At 53.7% G+C, this 19,310-nt stretch overlaps 1 protein-coding gene across 2 annotated transcripts; it reads left to right on the forward strand.

The window, feature by feature from the left end:
- Positions 1 to 10,946: 10,946 nt before the first annotated feature.
- Positions 10,947 to 16,946, forward strand: LOC130583590 (regulator of G-protein signaling 16-like). 2 transcript variants are annotated; one of them, XM_057383048.1, is made up of 5 exons: positions 10,947 to 11,089; positions 12,256 to 12,357; positions 13,045 to 13,106; positions 14,398 to 14,564; positions 14,864 to 16,946. In XM_057383048.1, the coding sequence occupies exons 1-5, from the start codon at positions 11,010 to 11,012 to the stop codon at positions 15,062 to 15,064; spliced, it is 612 nt and encodes a 203-aa protein (XP_057239031.1). In that variant the 5' UTR covers positions 10,947 to 11,009; the 3' UTR covers positions 15,065 to 16,946. The 2 variants fall into 2 exon arrangements, with proteins under 2 accessions (XP_057239031.1, XP_057239032.1); XM_057383049.1 differs by lacking the exons at positions 10,947 to 11,089; positions 12,256 to 12,357 and adding an exon at positions 12,624 to 12,913.
- Positions 16,947 to 19,310: the final 2,364 nt, after the last annotated feature.

The raw sequence follows: 19,310 nt of genomic DNA on the forward strand, positions 1-19,310 counted from the left end.
AGGGAGGAGACAAAGGCACAGGAATCTTTCCCCTTCCAGGACTGGGAGCCATCAGCAAACTCAGCTGACCCCCCAATTTTGGCTGCATACCTTATGACACAGCTGCTACCCTGTGACAGTCCCTTGCCTTTCAGGGATGAGAATTTTCCATAGGACTGGCGAGGAGCTGAGTTTTCCTCACGAGGGAGGTAATCCCAAAAGCCCTCGCTAGATCTGGGCAAGGCAAGGCTTCTGATGTGAATGATTGTTTTTCATGGCTGTTATTTATTTGTGTGGTAGCTCAGCCTCGGGGCCCCTGTCGTCGTTCAGGCTCTGCTGTGCTGGGCTCTGTACCAAAACCAAGCACAAAGGGGCTCCTGGCTGCCTTGGTGGCTCCTCAGGAACGACCTGTTGGGAGACAGTGGGGAGAAGGAATGTCCCCTCTGCCCCCTTAGTGAAGTGTAAAAAAAAGCACAAGACCCTTCTGCCATGGCAGATGGCATTTTTCATGTGACATGGCGTGGCAGCATGAAAAATCACAATCTATTTTTGTTTGTTTTTTTCCCTGATTATTGGTTCTTCCTACCTGTGGGTTCAATGTCCTGCAAAGAACTCCTCACAGGACAGACCCTGCTGCAGGCAGGGTGTTTGCTTCCAGTGAACACAGYGAGCATGGAGGGTGTGCAGAGGGGTGTGAGGTGTTCCTCTGCCCTAATCCCATAGCCTGGATGGCCACTGCAGATGCTCTGTGGCCACCTGGATGGTCTGTGCAGATGTCTATGCTGTGAATAATTCCTGCCATCCCGTGGCCCCATTTCCATGGGGAAATGCTCCAGCTTGTCAGATTCCTGCAATATTTTCCAGGGGAGAAGCAGACAGCCTGTCTCTGGATTTGAGCCGGCGGACCAGAGGTCTGTTTGCTTAACTTTATCAAGGCCTGGAAAGCGACCCCATGGATCTTTTCCTTTTCTCAGTCATCCCCAGAGCAAACCTCTGCTCCAGCAAGGGTGGTGGATGGGTTTGATACAACAGAAAGCTGCTGGTAAAGATTTAGTGTGATGTGGTGTAAACAAGGTAGAATGAATTCTAAAGCTAAGCATAATGTGTTTGGAACAAGATACAAAAAGATGGGTATTAAAAATTACTGGCCATGAATTAGGTAGGAAACGGATGAGGTTTTTTGAGACTTTTTGTAAGGATGCTGTGCAGGACAGTAAAACAAATAGGTTTAGGATCAAGATAAAGGTGATAATCATATTTGGTTTATCCTGGAGGTATATTCCTTAGGATCTCTAAGATGCTGGATTCTAAATACAGTGCAGGGGCAAACTYCATGTTCAGCAGGATAACCTGCTTCTCAGCACCTGCTTGGTCAGCAGCAGCATCCTCCGGTTCTTTGGAAGGCAAACACCATCTCCAGTCAACTCTCCCTGAGGAATGGCCAGAAAGAGCAGCAGTGACCCAGCATTGCTGGCTGTCCTCTGCCCCTGCAGGGACGCCTGAGGAGCAGGGCCTGGTCTGTGGTGACAGAAGTGGCATTGTGCAGCCACACCCTGGCTCAGTGACACAGCTCCTGGAGCTGTCGAGGCACGTGAGGACACAGATCTGGACGTGGTGGTTTCACACAAACCTTGCTTGAAATGGAGCAGTGAGACATCTGGGAAAGGCCCTGGATTTGCCATGATTTACCCAAGGKGACCCCATTGTGCAGCAGCTCCATGTCCCAAAGCTTTACAGCAAGCAGGGAGCAGTGGGACGGGGAGCCRGTGCAGTGAGCGGGAGGAATCAGAGATGGAAGCAAAGGACACATGGCCATGCAGCCAGCGGCTGTCCCTGGGCTGCAGCAAGTCCAGCAGAGTCCCATCACCCTCACAGYCCATCCCTGGGGCAGGGAGTGAGCAGGGCAAACAAAATTCTGCTGCAGCGAAGCGCTTRGTGCCTGAYCTGGAAGGGAAGGACACAAAGCTTCCCTGTGGGGCTGTGAGGAGAGGCTGRGRGARCTCCCCTTCCCCAGAAACACTGCCTGGCACCCCTGTGGAACACAGGACAGCCTGGGATCTCCCAGGGGCACAGGCAATTCCCTTGGGATGCTCTGTATCTCAGCTGTACCCTACCTGGCTGCTGTAGGAGAAGCGTTTTCCCCTCTAAATTGGTGCCAGACAACATCCTCCACGGGAAACAGCATCCTAGAATGCAGTGGAGCAAAAGCATTGTCTGAGGCATGTGAGCCTGCCACAGTTATTTTCATTGCTGCTCTTTGCCGTTTGTCTCTCTTGAAGGAAAGCAGACTGGTTATTTAAAGTAAAATTCTATTTTYCTTAAACAAGAAAACGGCACCAGCTGCTTCTTTTGTGTGGACTGTCRTTCTGAAGCGAATCAAAACAGGCAGCTTGTAGCTCTTCCCCTTAAACCCGGGGCTGATCAAGGAAATAATGACTGAGCCAAAGCTTCGGAAAGAACTGGGTGATGACTAATTCCCATCTAGGACAAATATCCTACCCTTGATTCATCTCTTCCTGGTGTGAAAGGGACACTCATAACCTACAAACCCATTTCCCCTCTCCACAAGAACACACCTCCAAAATTTTCCTCCTGTCTGGAGTAGCGTCAGAGTGTGCCATCACATCAAGAGAGTGGAAAAAAATGGGTTCACTCTGTTCTTTTTATTCTGTTTGCTRGCACATATCCAGACAGCTCCCAGGTACTCTGAGGGCAGAAGGGAAAAAACAGTTTACAAATTCCCTTTCCCTCTCCTGGGAGCTGCAGGTGGTGTTAACTCCAGGARCTGATGCAGAACTCGGATCTGCTCTAAGTTTCTCCTGCTTTGGTCCACCAGCCTGGCTTGGGATGATTTCCATCATTTTTACTGGCCTCATTAGTGCACCAGGGGGTCCCTGTTGTCCATGCTGAGAAGGTGTGAAGGGCAAAGTCCTGCCAGTCTGAGCAGGGGAGGGGGAAATCGCTGCGTGTGTCTGGGGTGCGGGTGGATGAGAGCGCATGTGACTTCCTCTGTATCTTATTTAGTGTCCTCTACTAGAGAAGCTTTTCTGAGACATAGATGTGCATGTTCAAATAGGAGAATTAGGCATAAATGACATAAACTGAGACCTTTAGCCAGTGCTGTGTTTGCCTCGTGTGTAAGTCCGAGTAGTAGTAAGAGACGTAAAACTCTGCTAGGCTCCCAGTTACCCCGAGAGCACATGTATCAAACTGAGCTGAATGTTCACTGATAGACACAAAACCAAAATGTTTACAGCATTCAGAGCAATAGCAAAGCATACCTCATGCCAGTCCTGGAGTGCCTCTCACCCTTCAGTGCAAGCTCTCCCTTYCCCGGGGGCCTCTGGCTTCTCCTCCAGAGCCCTCTCTCTCCTCCTCCTTCTTCTCTGTCTTGAAGCACTCCAAACCTTCCTGTCCACCAGCACTGTTTGTCCTCATCTATCTGGGCCTGGGACTCCCAAAATTTTCCCGTTTTCCCGTCATCCATCCCTCCCTCCTCTCTCCTGTGCCTTTCCCCTCCCCAGATACTTGTCTCTGGTCACGCCATCTCCCTCCTACACGCCTCCTACTGCCACTGTAAACCTCCTAGGAGCTCTTCTCTCCCCATTATATAAGAACAAAACATTTCACATCATTTCTGCGTTATCTTCCATTCCCGGGGCTGCCGCAGTTGTCTCTTTCCTTGGTGCTGTGCTCTCTCCGGCATCGTAGCATTATATCCCAGAACTGGAATTAAAGTTCATTTTGCTGCTAGACCAGAACGCTTCTCCCTACCACGCACCCCTTGGGCTTTGCAGAGGCTCGTCTTGTCCCCAAGTCTTTCGTCTTCCTTGTTTTTTTCCCCTTCTTCCACGCACGCTGCACACTCAGCGCTTGTGGCAGGGGCTGGCTCGGGGGAGAGGGCAGCCACACTGGGGTCACTCCCGGCTGGGCTCCCCCGTGGCTCTCTGGTTTGTAAAAACAGTGTCAATAAAGGTGTGTGGGCTGTGATTGCTCGGCAGAGTCAGTCGTTGTACTCTGTGCCTCCTCCGGGCTCTACAGGAGGCTGTGTCTCTAATCTGGGACTGCGGTGAACTCAGTGYGAGTTCAGGGAGCCCGTGGGAGGGAGGTGGCAGAGGGGGATGAGCTTGTTACCAAAACATCTAACATTGCCGGCAAAAAGGCACAGGGGGAAGGCAGTGCCTGCTTCAGGAGGGAGCTGGCATACAGGGGGCTGTGCTGTGAGTTGTTTGCCTCCAGCAGCCCCACACCTCAGAGTTCAGATTTGATTTTAAGCTCCCGCCTTGGTGGGTGGCCGTGYCTCCCTGAGGACCTGACTGCAAACCCAAGCACCCAACGAGGCTGATGTAAATAACAAAGATGTCTCCTTCCCGTGGAAATAAACCTGTGGGTGGCTCAGAAGAAACTGAGGATGGCCCTGCTGCACGCAGTGAACTCAGAAACCAGCCACCAGCTAGAAAGAGCAGCTCGGATAYGCTTCCCTCTGCCACATCTTTATTTTCATGAGATCCCGCTGCCGCTGCTGTGTCTGGGCATGGGGAGATCCCAGCAGGAGCAGCTCGGGCAGGCTGCTCAGTGTGACCCTCACCGCCCAGGGGAAGGCATGGGCTGGGCTCCCCGGGTTCCCCCTGCTTTAGCTGCTTGTTTGCTCGCTAGGCTGCCCTTCCCGGGAGGCTGGGGAGCTCCTCYGGTGTCCCACCAGCAATGACACTCCCTGAGCTGCGCCACCATCCTGGCCAGTGTCACCCCCCTGTGCTGTATAGACACCCTGAGGATGTAATAAACAGCCCGAGATCATCTGTTCTGTGCCTGAGTGTCTGAAMAGCTGCGAGTCGAGGGTGTTTCCCCGTGTGGAAAGTGGGAGCTGCAATCCTGGGGATGGAGGGGTGTCCCCCGGAGGAATTGCTGAGGAGGAGGAGGATGGGAGAAGCTGTTTCTCCCCAGACCCTGGTTTCAGACACGCTGGATGAAGCAGCACAGCGGGGTGGTGTTGGCTCCAAGCAGTCTTTTCTCAGTTGGAGCAATTTGGACCCAGGCTCCCTGGAGGTGCAGTTTGGGGAGATGAGTCAGAAATGTGTCAGTAGGACCTGCGAGGAAGGAAAATCTCGGGAGCCTTCCACCAGCKCATTGCTGTCCTTCTCTGGGTACACCTCCTGCTGCCTGTGATGAATTTCCCACCCCAAACCCCAAACCCCAAACCCAACCTGCAGGGGTCTGACTCTTTCCCTGCAGGGGGACATGGGGCTGCAGGGCTGGGGGCTCTGTCTCTCACACACATYCTGCCTTGAGGCTGGGAAAAGCAGGAAAAAACCCTTTTATCAGCTCATGAACCCCCAGAGGGGCAGCCCGAGGTGGCTGTGGCAGAGGTGGCAGAGCTGGGGCATCACCTGCTCTGTGGTGGCACTGCTTTCCCTGCCCCTCTGCCAGCCCTTCCATCACTCTCCCTCATGGGCAGAGGTGGGAACAAGCACTGAGTCTGCTCCCTGCACCTGGAGCAGAGGTGGGGGATGCATGAGATCCCAGGAAAGGGAGCAGTGTGGATGGATCAGCTCAGGAAGGGCAAACCACAAATGAAGAGCTTTCTCCAGACCACAAAAAGCARTGCTGTGCTCCAGCAGGCAGCTCACATCCAGGTCCCAGCATGGGGCATCCTGGTGGGATAAACCAAGGAGGGGTGAGCAGGAACAGGCTGGGAATCACCAGCCAGTTTGGGGAGACTGGAGAGCCTGGGGCAAGGCTCAGGCAGCAGCTGAAGGCAATCCTGGGTAACAAGGGGAAAAGAGAGGCATTGACAGGGGCAGGACAGTTGAGGGGAGGTTGGATTTCAGCAGAAAATTGCACGGAGARAGAGAGATTTGTTGTAGAAGCTGTGTGGGGCTTCAGTGGGGAAGGGCTGAGGCCAAGTGGAGCATCTCCTGAGCAGCTCTGGCCAGCAGGAAGGCAGTGACCTGGATCTCATCTGGCCCTGGGCACACTGAGGGCTCTCCTTGCCTGGTGCACAGCCCACCCTCTCTGCCAAAGGTGAGTGTTTGCTCTATGCTCTGCATTTAAAAGCAAAAATTAAATGGGCATATTTAAAAGCAAAAATTAAATGGGCTTGCTTTGCTCTGGAAATGGGTCCATTGGAATTTATCATTCCCTCTGGCTTCTTGCTATCCCCCATATTTTTTTCCCCCCTAAATCCCTTCTTTTATTATTTTTCCTTTTCATCTGCTGCTTCTTCCCTCCAAGCCTGTCTYGGAGCCAAACCAATTTGAATGCATCCAAGGAAGGATCTGCCATTAGTGCTGCTCTGTCTCTCCTCTTAGTTAGGATATATTTAGCCATCATCTTCAGCTTTTTTTTTTTTTYCCCTGGCTGTTCAATGGCTTTAAAAAGCAGGTGCCGGGAACGGAAAGAGAAGATTAAAAGTACCTGCTGTCAGCTACCTCTCCCTGTGCAGCTGTGCAAAGCGAGCACGTGAGCAGAGTGGATAACAGCTGCCCCTTGAAAAACTCATTTGTAATTCTAATTTATTTTTTTCCCCCTGTATTTCGATAATCTCTTTCCGCACTGCTACAAATTTCCCGAGCAGCTATTTCCTCCCGTGCCGCGTGTGAAGGCGGCGTGTTGGGAACCCAGCCAACCCCCACCCCGTGGGTGAGGATGAGGGTGAAGGATCTGCCTGTCCTGGGAAGGGCTGGGCAGGCACAGGTGCAGCCAAACTCACCTGCCAGCACACAGATGTGATGTCCCACAGCARCCCTGACTGTCCCTGTCCCTTCAGCTGGAGACACAGCTGCAATGTGGTTGCTTGGGGACCACTTGGAAATGCTCTGCTGCTGTCTCAGCCTTGGCAGCTTCCCTGCTCCTCCCTGGCAGCACCAYGGAATTGTTCAGCTTGGAAAAGACCTCTGAGATCATGAAGTCCAGCCATCAGCACAGCACTGCCAAGGCCAGCACTAAACACTGTTCCCATCGCTGCGCTCCTGCCTGCCCAGCACCAACCTCCATCCCATCCCCATCTCCTTCGCCTGATTCCCTCTTCAAAGACATCCAGAGCTTATCAGCAGCTTGCAGGTGGAGGAAGGGGCTGTGCAACATGAGCAGGGCCTTTAAGCCTGCCATTTCTGCTCTCTTGGATTCACCCTCTCCCTGATCTCTCTGCAAGGAGGGATGAGGTGCTGCCTGCAGGTTTCACCATTCCCGACTGCCACCTCTGTGGGTCACCCCTGGTTTTGCAGAAATCAGGGACAGACTCCTTGGTGAGCCTGCCTGGTGATGCAGKGAGACCCCCACAGCACTCCTTCTCTTCCCCCTCCCTACCTCCCCTTCCCACACAATTCTGTATCTTCCCCTCATTCCACTCAAACAGTATAAAATACAAAAATTCTGCTGCCAGAAACTCTCCTCAGAGCCCCACTGTGCATTGGGCACAGCCTTTCTTTTTTTCTGCACCCTCTCAGCAAACCTTTGTTTTCCCATTCCCCACCTCATTTCTGCAGCTTGGGGCCAAGACATTTATTTTCCTCTTTTCCAAAGTTGCTGGCACTTTGCAAACACTGACCCAGGAGCCTCAGCAGCAATCCCCGGGGTTTGTGGTGTGTGTGCTTTGCTGCTGAGGGTACAGTYAGTGGCAGCACCCCCCAAAACTGGCACAGGATGGCTGTGGATGCAGGAGGTGCCCTCACAGCCCAGCCAGAACACCTTGCCTGGGCTGCCAGGACCTTCCCGGTGGAAATTAAAGCGGTCCCCACGGATGGGAGGTGGATTGGTGCTGGAGAGGCTGTGGCACGGTTCTGGGAAGGCAGCCTGGCCCCGGGAGTTGCGACACAGCCGAGTTTTTTGTGTTCCAAAACAAGGAACGATAACGGCGGCAGCGGAGCCGGGGCCGCGGGAGGCTGCTAAGCTAAATGAGACAGGAAGCACGTAATTCAATTAGGTACAGAGCAGCACCAAGACATCTGGGCTCGGGGSCTGTTGCATAACCCCGGGGAGAGCTCTGCAATATGAAATATCTCACCTAGTGCAGCCCGTGCTGCCTGTCCTGGAATAGCATCTCCTGCCCCATCCAAGGGCAGAGGCAGAAGAGGGGCCTGGTGGATGTGGCAAAGGGTCTGTCCCAGCTTTGGGGAGGAGACAGGCTTTGTTCTTTGCTGGAACAGCCCAATCYCACTCCTGTGCCTGGGCTCACGTGGATCTGTGTCCCAGGGCCACGCTCYGGATCAGCCCCGTGGTGTGAACGTGGTGCTTCCCGTGGCTGTCAGCATCTTCTGCCCAAAAGGGACATTTGGACTTTGATGGACTCCTTCCCCCTCACTGGGGCTGTGCAGGGATCTCTCTCCCACCAGGGGCAGCTCCTCATCTCTGCCTCACCATCAGCTTTGCCTCACCTGAGCCAAGCGTTTCAACAGCTGCCACAGGGGACGAGGTAAAACAGCACACACACGCTTGTCCATCGCTCTTTATTTCTCTGGGAAGAAGCAGCAGGCAGACAGTGTCTGAAGCAAAGCATGGAGGTCAGCAGGCTGTCATCTCAAGGCGGGGATGTGCAGCGTTTCCCTGCTCTGGCTCACATCCCCCGTGCCCCTCATTGCTCTGCTGCCATCCCAGCTGTGTTTTTGCCGTAGTTACATTTGCCTGGCTGCCTGGAGCAGCACGTGGTTCCCAGCACGGTGGAACTGCAGCCAGAAATCATCTGTCCCCTGAGCCTGCAACACGTGGCCGGGCTCCTGGAGGTTTTCCTCTTGGCATCACCTGCTCGGATGATGCCTCAAACACCAGGCAGAGTTACCAGAGCCTCCCGTGACTTTGCAGATGTGCAGAGAGGTAAAGGACAGAGATGAATCCCTGCTTAACACCCCAAAATGATGAGGCAGGGCATTGCTGAGCCTCACACTGAATCTGTGTGGAGAACAGGGGAGAAGATGGAGATGTAGGTGGTGAGGAGAAAGGGCATCACCACCCTAAATGCCCTGGTCACCTAGCACAGSTGGGAGGTGAGAGCCAGCCTGCTTTAGCAGGGGRTGCACTGGATGATCTCCAGAKGTGCTTTCCAGCCCTGACCATTCTGTGACTCTGGAATAGCTGTGACCCTCCCCGTGGGTACCAGGAGCCTGTGCCCATGTCAGTGTGACACTGCTGTTGTGACACCAGTGCTCCCAGCAGGGTGCTGGATCACCAGGCTGGTGTAGTCAAGCACTTCCAAAAACTTTTCCTGAGCACTGAGCACAGTCCACCCTGTGAGCACAGACTCCTCAGCAGCTGTACAGGCAAAGCAACCCCACAGCCCTCCAGCCTTTACCCTCCCCTTCTCCCCCAAAATCCACAGTGAGGATCACAGCCCTAATCATGGTTTTAAGGCACAGAGGAGACATGAATAAGAGCTTTGTGTGGCTYCAGTCATTTATCTGTAGCTGAATATCTGCTAACCAAGAAGACTTAAACTTGATTATTCGAGTGAAAAACCCCAGAGCCATCGGGAAAGAGGCTGCTTTTACATTACAGCTGAGACAGGAGCTAAAAATGTGTGTTCAGCCATTAGTCCTGATGCATCTTTCCTGTCYGTCTGTGAGCAAGACCATTCTGTGGCTTTTTTTTAAGTGGTAGGGGAAAGACAGGACTCCCTTTTACAGCTCACGGGGGCTGAGGTGCCTCATGCTCCTCCCAAAGCTTCCCATCCAGATGTCCTCATGCTCCTGCTCCCAAAGCAGCTTGAGAGGAGCTTTTCTCCCTGGCCCAGGGCCGAGATGGCTTCGTGCTGCCACCCTCCTGGCACAGTTCAGCTCCCCTGGGAAAGATGCTCTGGCAGGGGAAAGATGCTCTGGCAGAGTGCTGTGTGTGATGGATGCAGGCAGCAAGGGTAGGAGACAACCTGAGCTCTGGAAAAATGTCTGAGCTGGGAAGAGCAGGCGCCAAGCSGGGAGGAAGGGAGAGGATGAGGAGGGGAAATGGCAGCTCTGGCCTCGCCCTGGGCTGGCCCTGAGAAGGGGAGGTTTAAGGTCACTCCCTTGCAGAGTCACTGAGCTGGGGAATTGCAGGGAGGGCAGCTCTCTGGGATCCTGTGTGAGCCTGACCTCGGCACAGGGGACCTGTTGGATGTCACAGACCTCTGGAGCTTGTGGCACCAGAYCCTGGGGTCCACTGGTGCGCAGAGTCTGACACTGGTTTAACCCTTTCTCTTCATCTTTCTGTTTTGCTGGCTCAGTCCTTGTCCTCCCGCTTCCAGCCTCTCCCTGGCTTTTAATCTCCTTTCAGTTCTGAGGTCTCATCAGGATGCTTCATTATCAGATGGCTTTGCTCTGCCTTCCTTTGATGTGCATCCCTTCCCTTCCCTTCTCTCACCACACACCCAGCAGGGAATTTGTGATGAAGGAATGCAACCTCAGCCAGCACATGGGGCCAGACATTGTCCTTCTCAGTTCCAGCTGTGAACTGGCAGTGCCATGAAGGGGGAAATGCAATYATCACACCCTCCTGTTCTATCTATACCACACTGTCCCAGGAAGCACAAACCCTCCTGGCCCTGGGATGCCGCCTGCCTCGGCTGGGACTGGCATCCCCTGCTCGAACCGCTGGGGCAGTGCTGGCAGGGCGGGGAGGTTTGGGAGCCCCGGGGCATTGGGATGGAGCGGCAGCATGGGGCTGACGCCTCTGGCCGTGCGCTGCCGCGTCTGTGCTGTCCCTCGCTCTCCCACCCGCCGGCGGTTACTCAGCAGGCTCCACACGTCGATGGAACGAGCCTGTTTTTTCCTGTTCTCGAGGAAGCAGCTATGACTGTGATGCTCAAGGACAAGCCTGGGCCTCCCACTCCCCCCTCCCTTAGCAGAACACACAAACTTACCTAAGCTCTTATCTTCACGGGCGCTGCCAGAGCAGCTTTTGGTTGGCTGGAGGCTGGAGCGATGCTGGGTCCCCCTCCCCGCTCTCCCGCCTCCCACCCGATATAAAGCGCGGCTCGGCGCCGCTGCTCCAGCCGCCAGCACACGACCGCGGGGCAGGTGGTGCCGCAGCTGCCTGTTGCGCCCCCCGGCCATCCCCGTAAGGAGCCGATGAGTTGCTGGATGCCTGGGTGCCCAGCTCTCAGCATGTGCCGGGGCTTAGCCGCGCTCCCCATCACTTGCCTGGAAAGGTAAGGCGCTTCTGGGATGCAGAGGGTTCGCTGGAATGGATGCACCCGSACCAGCCTCTGCTTCTGTGGACGTGATGTTAGGGCAGAAACTGGGGTGCAGACCTCAAAGAAACACKCAGCGAAGTGATTTGTGGCGGCTGCCTCCCGTCTGCTCTCCAGGAGRGGAGCGCGGAGGTAAAACATGCGGAGGGAGTCTGGACAGGGCTGCCCGTGCCGGGCTGTACAAACACACCAGGGCTGCTCCTGCTCTGCCTCCGCACAACTTGACAGCAGCAGGAGTGTTTTTGTCAACACGGTTGAACTGCTCAGTGACATGTTGCTCCTCCTGCCAGCCACGGCTGACATTTAAACCCTGATTTTTTGTTACGGGCGCCTTGGGACGCCCGAGCGAGCCGCAGCACACCGACAGCAGCGGGGCCACACGCCGCCCCGGGGGCACCCTGGGGACGGGAGCCGCTTCTGCTGCCGTGCTGCCGTGGAGAGCTCCCGGCAGGGAGGCGCCTCCTCCGTGCCCTGGRCGCGGAGCCGCGGGGACCGGCAGCAGCATCCCAGCCTCGGGCACAGCAGCATCGCTGCCGCCGGCTCCCGAAGGCATGGGGTRGGTGCACGGCGCTGCTGCGGAGTGCAGCCCTCTCCACGGCCTGCTGACAAGCTCCTGGGGACCGAGGGGCACCCCAAAGAAAGCAGGGGAACAGCAGCCTGGCAGCAGGGAGATGCTCCCGCTCTCCGAGCGGAAAGAAAGCGCTGCGTTTTTCCAGCGGTTCGGAGGCAGCGGAGCGCTGCCGGGAGAGYGGGATGGGAAAAGGAGCCAGGTCAGCCCCGGGGAGCTGCGGGGGCTCCAGCTGGGCACGGAGCAGCTGCTCTGTTACCTGCCCCGGAGGAAAGAGCTCGCCGTGCTTTGTATTCCATGTGTCTGCACCTGGGAAGCGAGCAGGGGAAAACAGTCCCCGCGGCTGAATGCGCTGCCGAGCGTGGTTGCCAGGGAGCAGGAGAAGCAAGTGGGGACCATTTATTTCATACATCAGAGAGCAAAGCAGTGGCTGGAGCTGGGGACCGAGGGCTGTCCCCCCGATCCTGCGGGGTGCAGCCCCTGCCAGGGGAGGGGGTGGCTGCAGCACTGGGATGGTCCAGCGATCCCACCTCTCCCCTTCCTCCCTCCCTTCCAGAGCCAAGGATCTGAAGASCCGCTTAGGGATCCTGCTTCATAAACCCGAGCTGGGACACAGGATTGGGAGCTCCAGCAAGCTGCAGCTGGGCTCCAGGCGGAGGTAAGCCAAGCAGGACTCTGTCCCAGGCTCAGCCCGGGTCAGGTCCCCGTGGATCAGCCTTTCCCGGGGGATGCTCCTGCCCATCTGCGCAGCAGAGAGCACCGAGCGCGGCTCCCCCTCCCCATAGTCCCACCCAGGCAGGCCGGGAAGGCGGATCACTTCCCAGCTGCCGCGGTTATAAAACCCGACGGGGGAACGGATGCTCTGGCATTAGGCACGGAGAGCAGGGCCTCGGCGAGAGGCAASAATCCCGCAGGGCTCCTGCCGTTCCTGTGTCTCACCGGTGCCTGGGATCCTTGGGGAATGCAGGCAGCATTAAACACAAAACCCTAAATATTGCTAGGGTCTTCTTGCAGAGGAGGCTCTGCTGGACTGGTACCAGCAGAAAAGTGCTCTTCTGAGCATTCCCCAGAGAACCTGCTGGAGTTGTATCGGCGCAAAAGGGTTCTTCTGAGCATTCCCTAGAGAGCCTCCTGGCCAACAGCATGGAGCTGAGGTCGGGTGAGCCGTCAGGGAAGGTAAAAGAAAGGGAGGAGAGAGGAAAGAGAGCCCACAGGTAATGGATATTGGCCTCTCGCTCTGGTTTCCTGCTCAGTGCCACTGTCTCCACTGATGGAGCTGCACAGCTGAGGTGCTCCCGTCCCTCGCCGCTCAACAGCAAGCCTTACGTCCTTTTGTCTTTTCCAGGGACTCCTCCCGAGAGGTGCTGGAATGGAGGGAGTCCTTCGACCAGCTCCTCAAGAGCAAAAGTGAGTAGCATCTTGTTTTCTTCTCTTAGTGGGAGCGTGTAGGACAAATGGGCTCTTAGTAAGCTCCATGCCCGAAGTCAGAGTATGATGAAAACCTCGACTCCTTCTCAAATGAGGTGTTTTAGGATTTAGAAAGAGGTCCCTTTCCTGCCCAGATCTGATGCACAGGGCTCATTGCTGCCTCATGAAGCTGTGCCCTTTCCTCCTGGCTGGGTGTTTTTGGGAGGGCACAAGTGTTGTCTCACAGCACCTCACGGCCGCCTTGGGACAGGAGCACTGTCACGGGCATCCCACGAGGAGCAGCCCGCCAGGGGGAACGTGACGGTATTCCCAGACCACCCCTTTCTGCCCGCTCGGGAGAAGCCAGCGCCTGCTCTCAGCGCCTGCTGGTGACAGCGATGCAGCCACCTCCCCTCGGGCTTGCTCAGAAAGCGGCATTGCTGCCCTCTGTCTGTCTGTCCTGTGCCTCCGGGGATGTCTTTTCCAGAGGGAGAAGGMATTCAGCTGTTTTACTGAGAAACCAGAGCATTTCCCCGCTGTGCTATTAGCTGTGTGTCTGATGCACAGGCTCCCGTGAGACGCTGTCTCCCTCTCCCCATGGCACACAGCACCTCCAGACCCATGGATGGGACCTCTTTTTCAGTCCCATATGCAATCCCCCCCTTACACCGGGCTTTGCACAATGGCAGGAGTGCCAAATTTCAATCCAAAAGTAGTTTTCTACCTTAAAAGCTCTTCCCCAGCCAGGCAAAATCCTTCCACAGCGCTAGTCTGGGGCCAAGTGTATTTTTTTTTCCAGCCTTCCTCACGTGCCGTGGTGKCTAACGAGCATCTCAGGCTTTGTAACTTAATACAGCCTCCCAGCAGGGCTCTGAAATCCTTGCTGCAATTACTCTCCCATCCTCAGCATCTCGTTCCCCTCAGATCTGGGCTGAGAAATCAAAATAAAGGCACGGCTGCTTGGTTCCTGCAGCGTTCCAATGCGTCAGTGCGCTTCTCCTTAGGTAGAATTAGCTCTTTTCCGAAGCTGTAAAGAAAATACTCTGAAGCCTCATTACAGAAAGGTCAGATAAATAAAACCAGAGGATTACTTGTCTGTGGGAAAGGATTTTATTGGAGTCTGGAGGCCAATTAGCAGTGTCTCAGAGGATGGAATTTGCCTGGAGGGAAAGGAAATCTGCAGATGTCACGGTCTGAGCTCCCAGGGCGATGCTYGCCAGGCAGTGCCTGCTGCTGGTCCTCATCCTCCTCCCTGTCTTCTGTCCCATTAACTGCTTTTCTCCCTCCCCAGGTGGGGTGAATGCCTTTCACACCTTCCTGAAGACTGAATTCAGCGAGGAGAACCTCGACTTCTGGCTGGCATGCGAGGACTTCAAAAAGACTCGGTCGAAAACCAAGTTGGCCTCCAAAGCCAACAGGATCTTCGAGGAGTTTGTCCAAAATGAGGCACCCAGGGAGGTGAGAGCATTTTCTGTGGCATCAGATAGGGTGGGAAAGGARTCAAATATCCTGGTGGGTTTTATTAAAGTGCACTGGGATCAGTGGGAAGATGCGCTCTCGTTCACGAGAGCTTTCATTTCTAACATCGCGTGGTCCGTCACCATCGATTAGTTAATGTTGGAATAGACATTGAGTCCAACCACAAAGGGATGGAAAGGATTGTGAGCATMTCCACCCTCATCTGAAGACGGATTAAAAGCAGTTTTTGCCCCCGCATAGGAGAGGAGTTAACTTTTGTGGGTGCTGCTGCCTTGCAGGTGAACATCGACCACGAAACCAGGGAGATCACGCGCAAGAACCTCTCGGGKGCCACCTCCGCCTGCTTCAACGAGGCGCAGGCCAAGACGCGCACGCTGATGGAGAAGGACTCGTACCCCCGCTTCCTGAAATCCGCCTCCTACCAGGACATGACCAAGCAGGCCACCGGCCGCGGCAGCAGCAAGCGGTCGCACACCTGACCCCAGCCCCGACCGGCGGCGGGGGGACGAGCCGGGGGAGCAGGCGCGCCTTGGGATGGGCTTTGCGGGGGCCCAGGTCCGTGGGGCGGGCTTTCGGCCGAAGCTCTGGGATTTTAGCAGGATCCCCAGGACCTCGAGCGCTTCCCGCTCCGCACGGAGCCGCTGGGCCCGGCATTCCTCCCTCCCTGGAGGAGCGGAGCGCGTTGGAGCCCCGYGCCTCCCCTTGCAGCTCGGCCAGAGCCACCGCAGAGACAGAAAGAAATGGGATTTGAGCTGCAAGCCCAGGAAKAAGAGGCTGGATCCCCCTGAGCATCCATCACTGAAGAGCTCCCACCTGCTCTCTGACCTGCAGCAGGAACCTGCCATTCCCACACGCAGGGAATGGCCAGGATAAAAGCCCCAAGACTATGTGGCATTTCCAGCTGGAGAGATCCTGCACCTGCCTTCCTTTGATCCCACGATCTTCCAGCTGTGTCCTATGCATGCTTTGCACTGAAGCTTTCCACCTCCTTCCCGTGCAGTGATGTTTTTACCCCTTGCTTGAGCTCCATGACCTTCAGATTGCACTGAACCTTAGGTCACGTGCGCAGCGTTTTGCTCCTGTTATTGTTATTTATTTTATCATCGTTGTTATTATTATTATTGTATCTGTATTTATTAGAACACTGCTGACAGCACACACACGCTCCCCTTGCTCCGAGGAGCTTGTAAATTAAATTATTTTAGCTCTTGTAGCACTTAGCATGCCTCCCACCCTTCCTGTGTAATAATTTGAGAGGACCAGACAGATTTAACACAATTAGGGAGCAAGGTACGCCAATAGCAGCAGGGAGAGCTGCTAGACAGGTCTCAGGAGACAGTTTTTGCATGGATGGCAGTACAGGGAGGCTTTACAGCCCATGTTGTTTTCTTTCTCCTCTAAAGGATGTGGGCAGCATCTCAGCACACAGCAGCTTGTCCTAGGCACAGAACAGYGAGGTCAAACAGGCACTTTGGGGAGTCACCCTATGGAAAACTTGGATTTTGCACATGGGGGAGAAAACCTGGAGCTTTGCACAGGTTATCATTGGGCTTGGTGTCCCCTTGGATGGTGACAGCAGMCTGCAGCCACAGCACTTTAGCAGAAACCCATGGGGTCAGGGAAATCAGTGCCGTGAGTCCAGTGACTCGGAGGGGTGGCAGGACACATCATCAGCTCAGACCTGGGGGGAGCTGTTCACAAAGTCCCTCTCAGCAGGAATTTCGGGCTCCTGGAGAGGTGTGGATCCTACCTGGCAGCAATGGTGCCAGCAGCTGCCTGGGTGGGTGATGTGGGACCTGTGCTGGCTCCTGGGGAATGTGTCCCCAGCACTGCTCCCTGCTGAGAGCTCCTTTGCATGGCTCTGTTATCCCTGCAGACCAAACCTGGAGGTTCTTATCCCACTGGTCCTCACTCCCTGTCCAGGGAAGTGTCTTCTGCCCCCAGTCCCAGCAACAGCCAGAGCACAGCATCRTTTGGGCTTTTCACAGCAAGGGGCCAAGGACCACCCTGGGGATGTTCTTCTGAGTCCTCTTCCACCATCCCCATCCTGGTSCCACCTCTGAGCCTCTGGCTGTGGCCCTGGCTGTGTTTATGGGGAGATATCAGCTGCTTTCTTATTTATTATTTATTTTTACAACTGGAACCACCTTTGACGTGTTACTGAAGTGAGCGATGCACAACGGTCTGTTCTCATTGCTGACGTAACCTTGTCATTATAAAATAAAATTTAAAGAGGAAAATACCCTAACAGTATGGGCTGGGTCTTTTTTTTTTTTTCTGGTTGTGGGTTCTCAATTAAATTTTACATTCTAATTTTGGATGCTTTGCAAAGCTGCTTGTGTTGCATGACTCAAGGGGTATTTCCAGTTTCTTTAAAAGCGACCATGCCAGGAGCAGAAGAGGAAGATTTTTGAAAAGTAAAGCTTTGTGGTGCTTGGGTTATTAAAGAAAATTGAACAGTTCATAGAAAGAATGAAAGCAGAAGTGAAGTTTTGGATATATGAGTTTCCAATGTGCTCAGCACTGCTTGTATTGCTCATAATTTCTGAGCCCTTTACAGGACTGCAGTTCCCAATATCTGCTTGGTGTTACTGAAACACCAATGTCTTAAAATTAGGAGAATCCAAGTGAGGGCTGCTTTTGGCAAAAATCATGCTTTTGAGTTATACATAATAATAATGTATAATGCATTATTATTATTATTAATAAATAATACTTGATTTTTATCAATAACACACCTGATGATTGAATTAATTTACAAAGGGGAAACTCTCTGGTATTAGAGAGGTTATCAAAAATCATCCTACACCTGTGCTGAGAGGTCTGAGCACATCCTGCAGTGCTCTGGGAGGGAAGGGGATGATTSCATGGTCTCTTTATCCCTCCAGGGAGAGCCCTCCACGGTGGCAACACAGGGAGTGAAGCATCCCAGTGAAGCTTGAAGCTTGGAATAAAAACCCAACCAAAACATGTTTTTTTTCCAGTTGCCTTCTTTCTATTTACTGCATGTTCTGGAAGCCAAAATTAACTGACCTGCGTCAGCGGGGGAGAGCATGAGGGGACTGCTGAGGAGGAGCTGGAATCACGGGGGAATAGCTCAGGAATAACTCGGGAATATGCATGTTCCAAGGTGTTACTACGAGCACAAGCCACCCCCAGCCATTCAAATGCCTTTTACGAGCACCTACAGCTTCCACAAAACCTCCTATCCCTTCTCATGCAGCCGTGCAGGGTCCAAGGATCACAATTATAAAACACATCAACTCTGCTCCATCCCTATTCCCTGCTTATCCAGAGGGAAGCAGGATGAGCTTCCCCTCACCTTTCATTTCCTTTTAAATTAAGGATGGCCTTGTCTTACAAGCCAGGTGATTTGGGATCACAGCAGTTTGCACCTGTAGCTGATCTTTGTATGTGTCAGAGGGAAGAAATGAGCTGAAAAGTATCCAGGAAATATTTAAATTACTCATAGGGAAAGAGTCAGGGGAGTAAAGTACACTAGAAGCAGCTAGAATAAAAAATAATGTTGTTTTCCCTTTTTATTTTTTTTTAAACTGCATTTTCTGAATGAGAAATATGAATACTTTGTGTTGCATACCCTGAAGATAATTTAAAACTGATTTTCCATTAAAAAATTAAATAGGTCAACAAAAAAAAAAAGAGGAAAAATATAGAATTAGGATAATTTTGAGCTTTCTTTATAAGGAAATCTGGGGCAGTTTCCATTCTTGCTGTGTCATGCATGGTCTGAGCTAAGTCTCAGCTTGGTGGCAGCTCTCAGCCCTCACAGCTGATCCTGAACAGCCCCGTTTGCATCCCAATTTCCTCTCTACAAGCCTGACATGCTTCCCAGAGAGAAAATTCAGCCTCTCAAAGCGAGCCCTGCATCCAGCTGTGGCTGCTGCCTAAACCCAGCGGTAATACAGCAAACCCTTAAAGCCTCAGGGGAATAAAAAAAACCCAACCCACAAAGCCACGGAGAGAAAGAGGAGCCAAAACCTCCCCCAGTGGCTGCGGTCTGTCCCAATAAACCCCGGCTGAAGTTTCCCAGGGAGGAGGCTGCGAATTTGGGAGCAGCTGAGGAKATTTGACCTGAATGTGGGGGCTGGCACTGTCCTCCCTCCTGGGCTGTGAACACAAACTTGCTCCAGGGCCAGGTTTCCATGAGCCAGGATGAGGGGTGGGATTTATTTGGTGGAAAAAAAGCCTTTTCCCTGTGTCCTGGGACTTGGAGCATTTCCAGCAGCACCTCAGGGGCTCCTGCAGCCAGAGGGTCCCTGCTCCAGCAGGACCAAGCTGATTTGGGGTGGCCTTAGGATGTGGACATGGATGCAGGAATGCACAAGGATAAGTATTTAGGCAGGTGCAGATATAATTTAATTATCATTTAGGATATACAGATATAAATGTAGGAATTCTGAACTTTCATTTTCCATGGATACACACACGTGACAACACACAAACTCACGGCTGCACGTGTGCACATCCTCCATTTATATCTCTTTTTTAAAAAAGGCTGCAATGGATTGCTGTAAAACATTATTTAGGTGAGTTTTGGGAGGAAGCTCCGCAGCAGAGAGGATGCACTGAGCCATTCCAAACATGGCAAATGCCCCCAGGCCGGCCAGCGGGCAGGGAGCAGCTGGATGGCATCACTCTGTGCTTCCACTGCAAGGGCAGTGCCCCAGCAAAGTGCCACAACTCCCAGCTGATGTGTCCCCACAC

This window comes from Malurus melanocephalus, unplaced genomic scaffold, assembly GCF_030028575.1.
Source record: "Malurus melanocephalus ecotype Western Australia unplaced genomic scaffold, MMel_1.1 scaffold_604, whole genome shotgun sequence".
In the NCBI taxonomy this organism is placed as follows: domain Eukaryota; kingdom Metazoa; phylum Chordata; class Aves; order Passeriformes; family Maluridae; genus Malurus; species Malurus melanocephalus.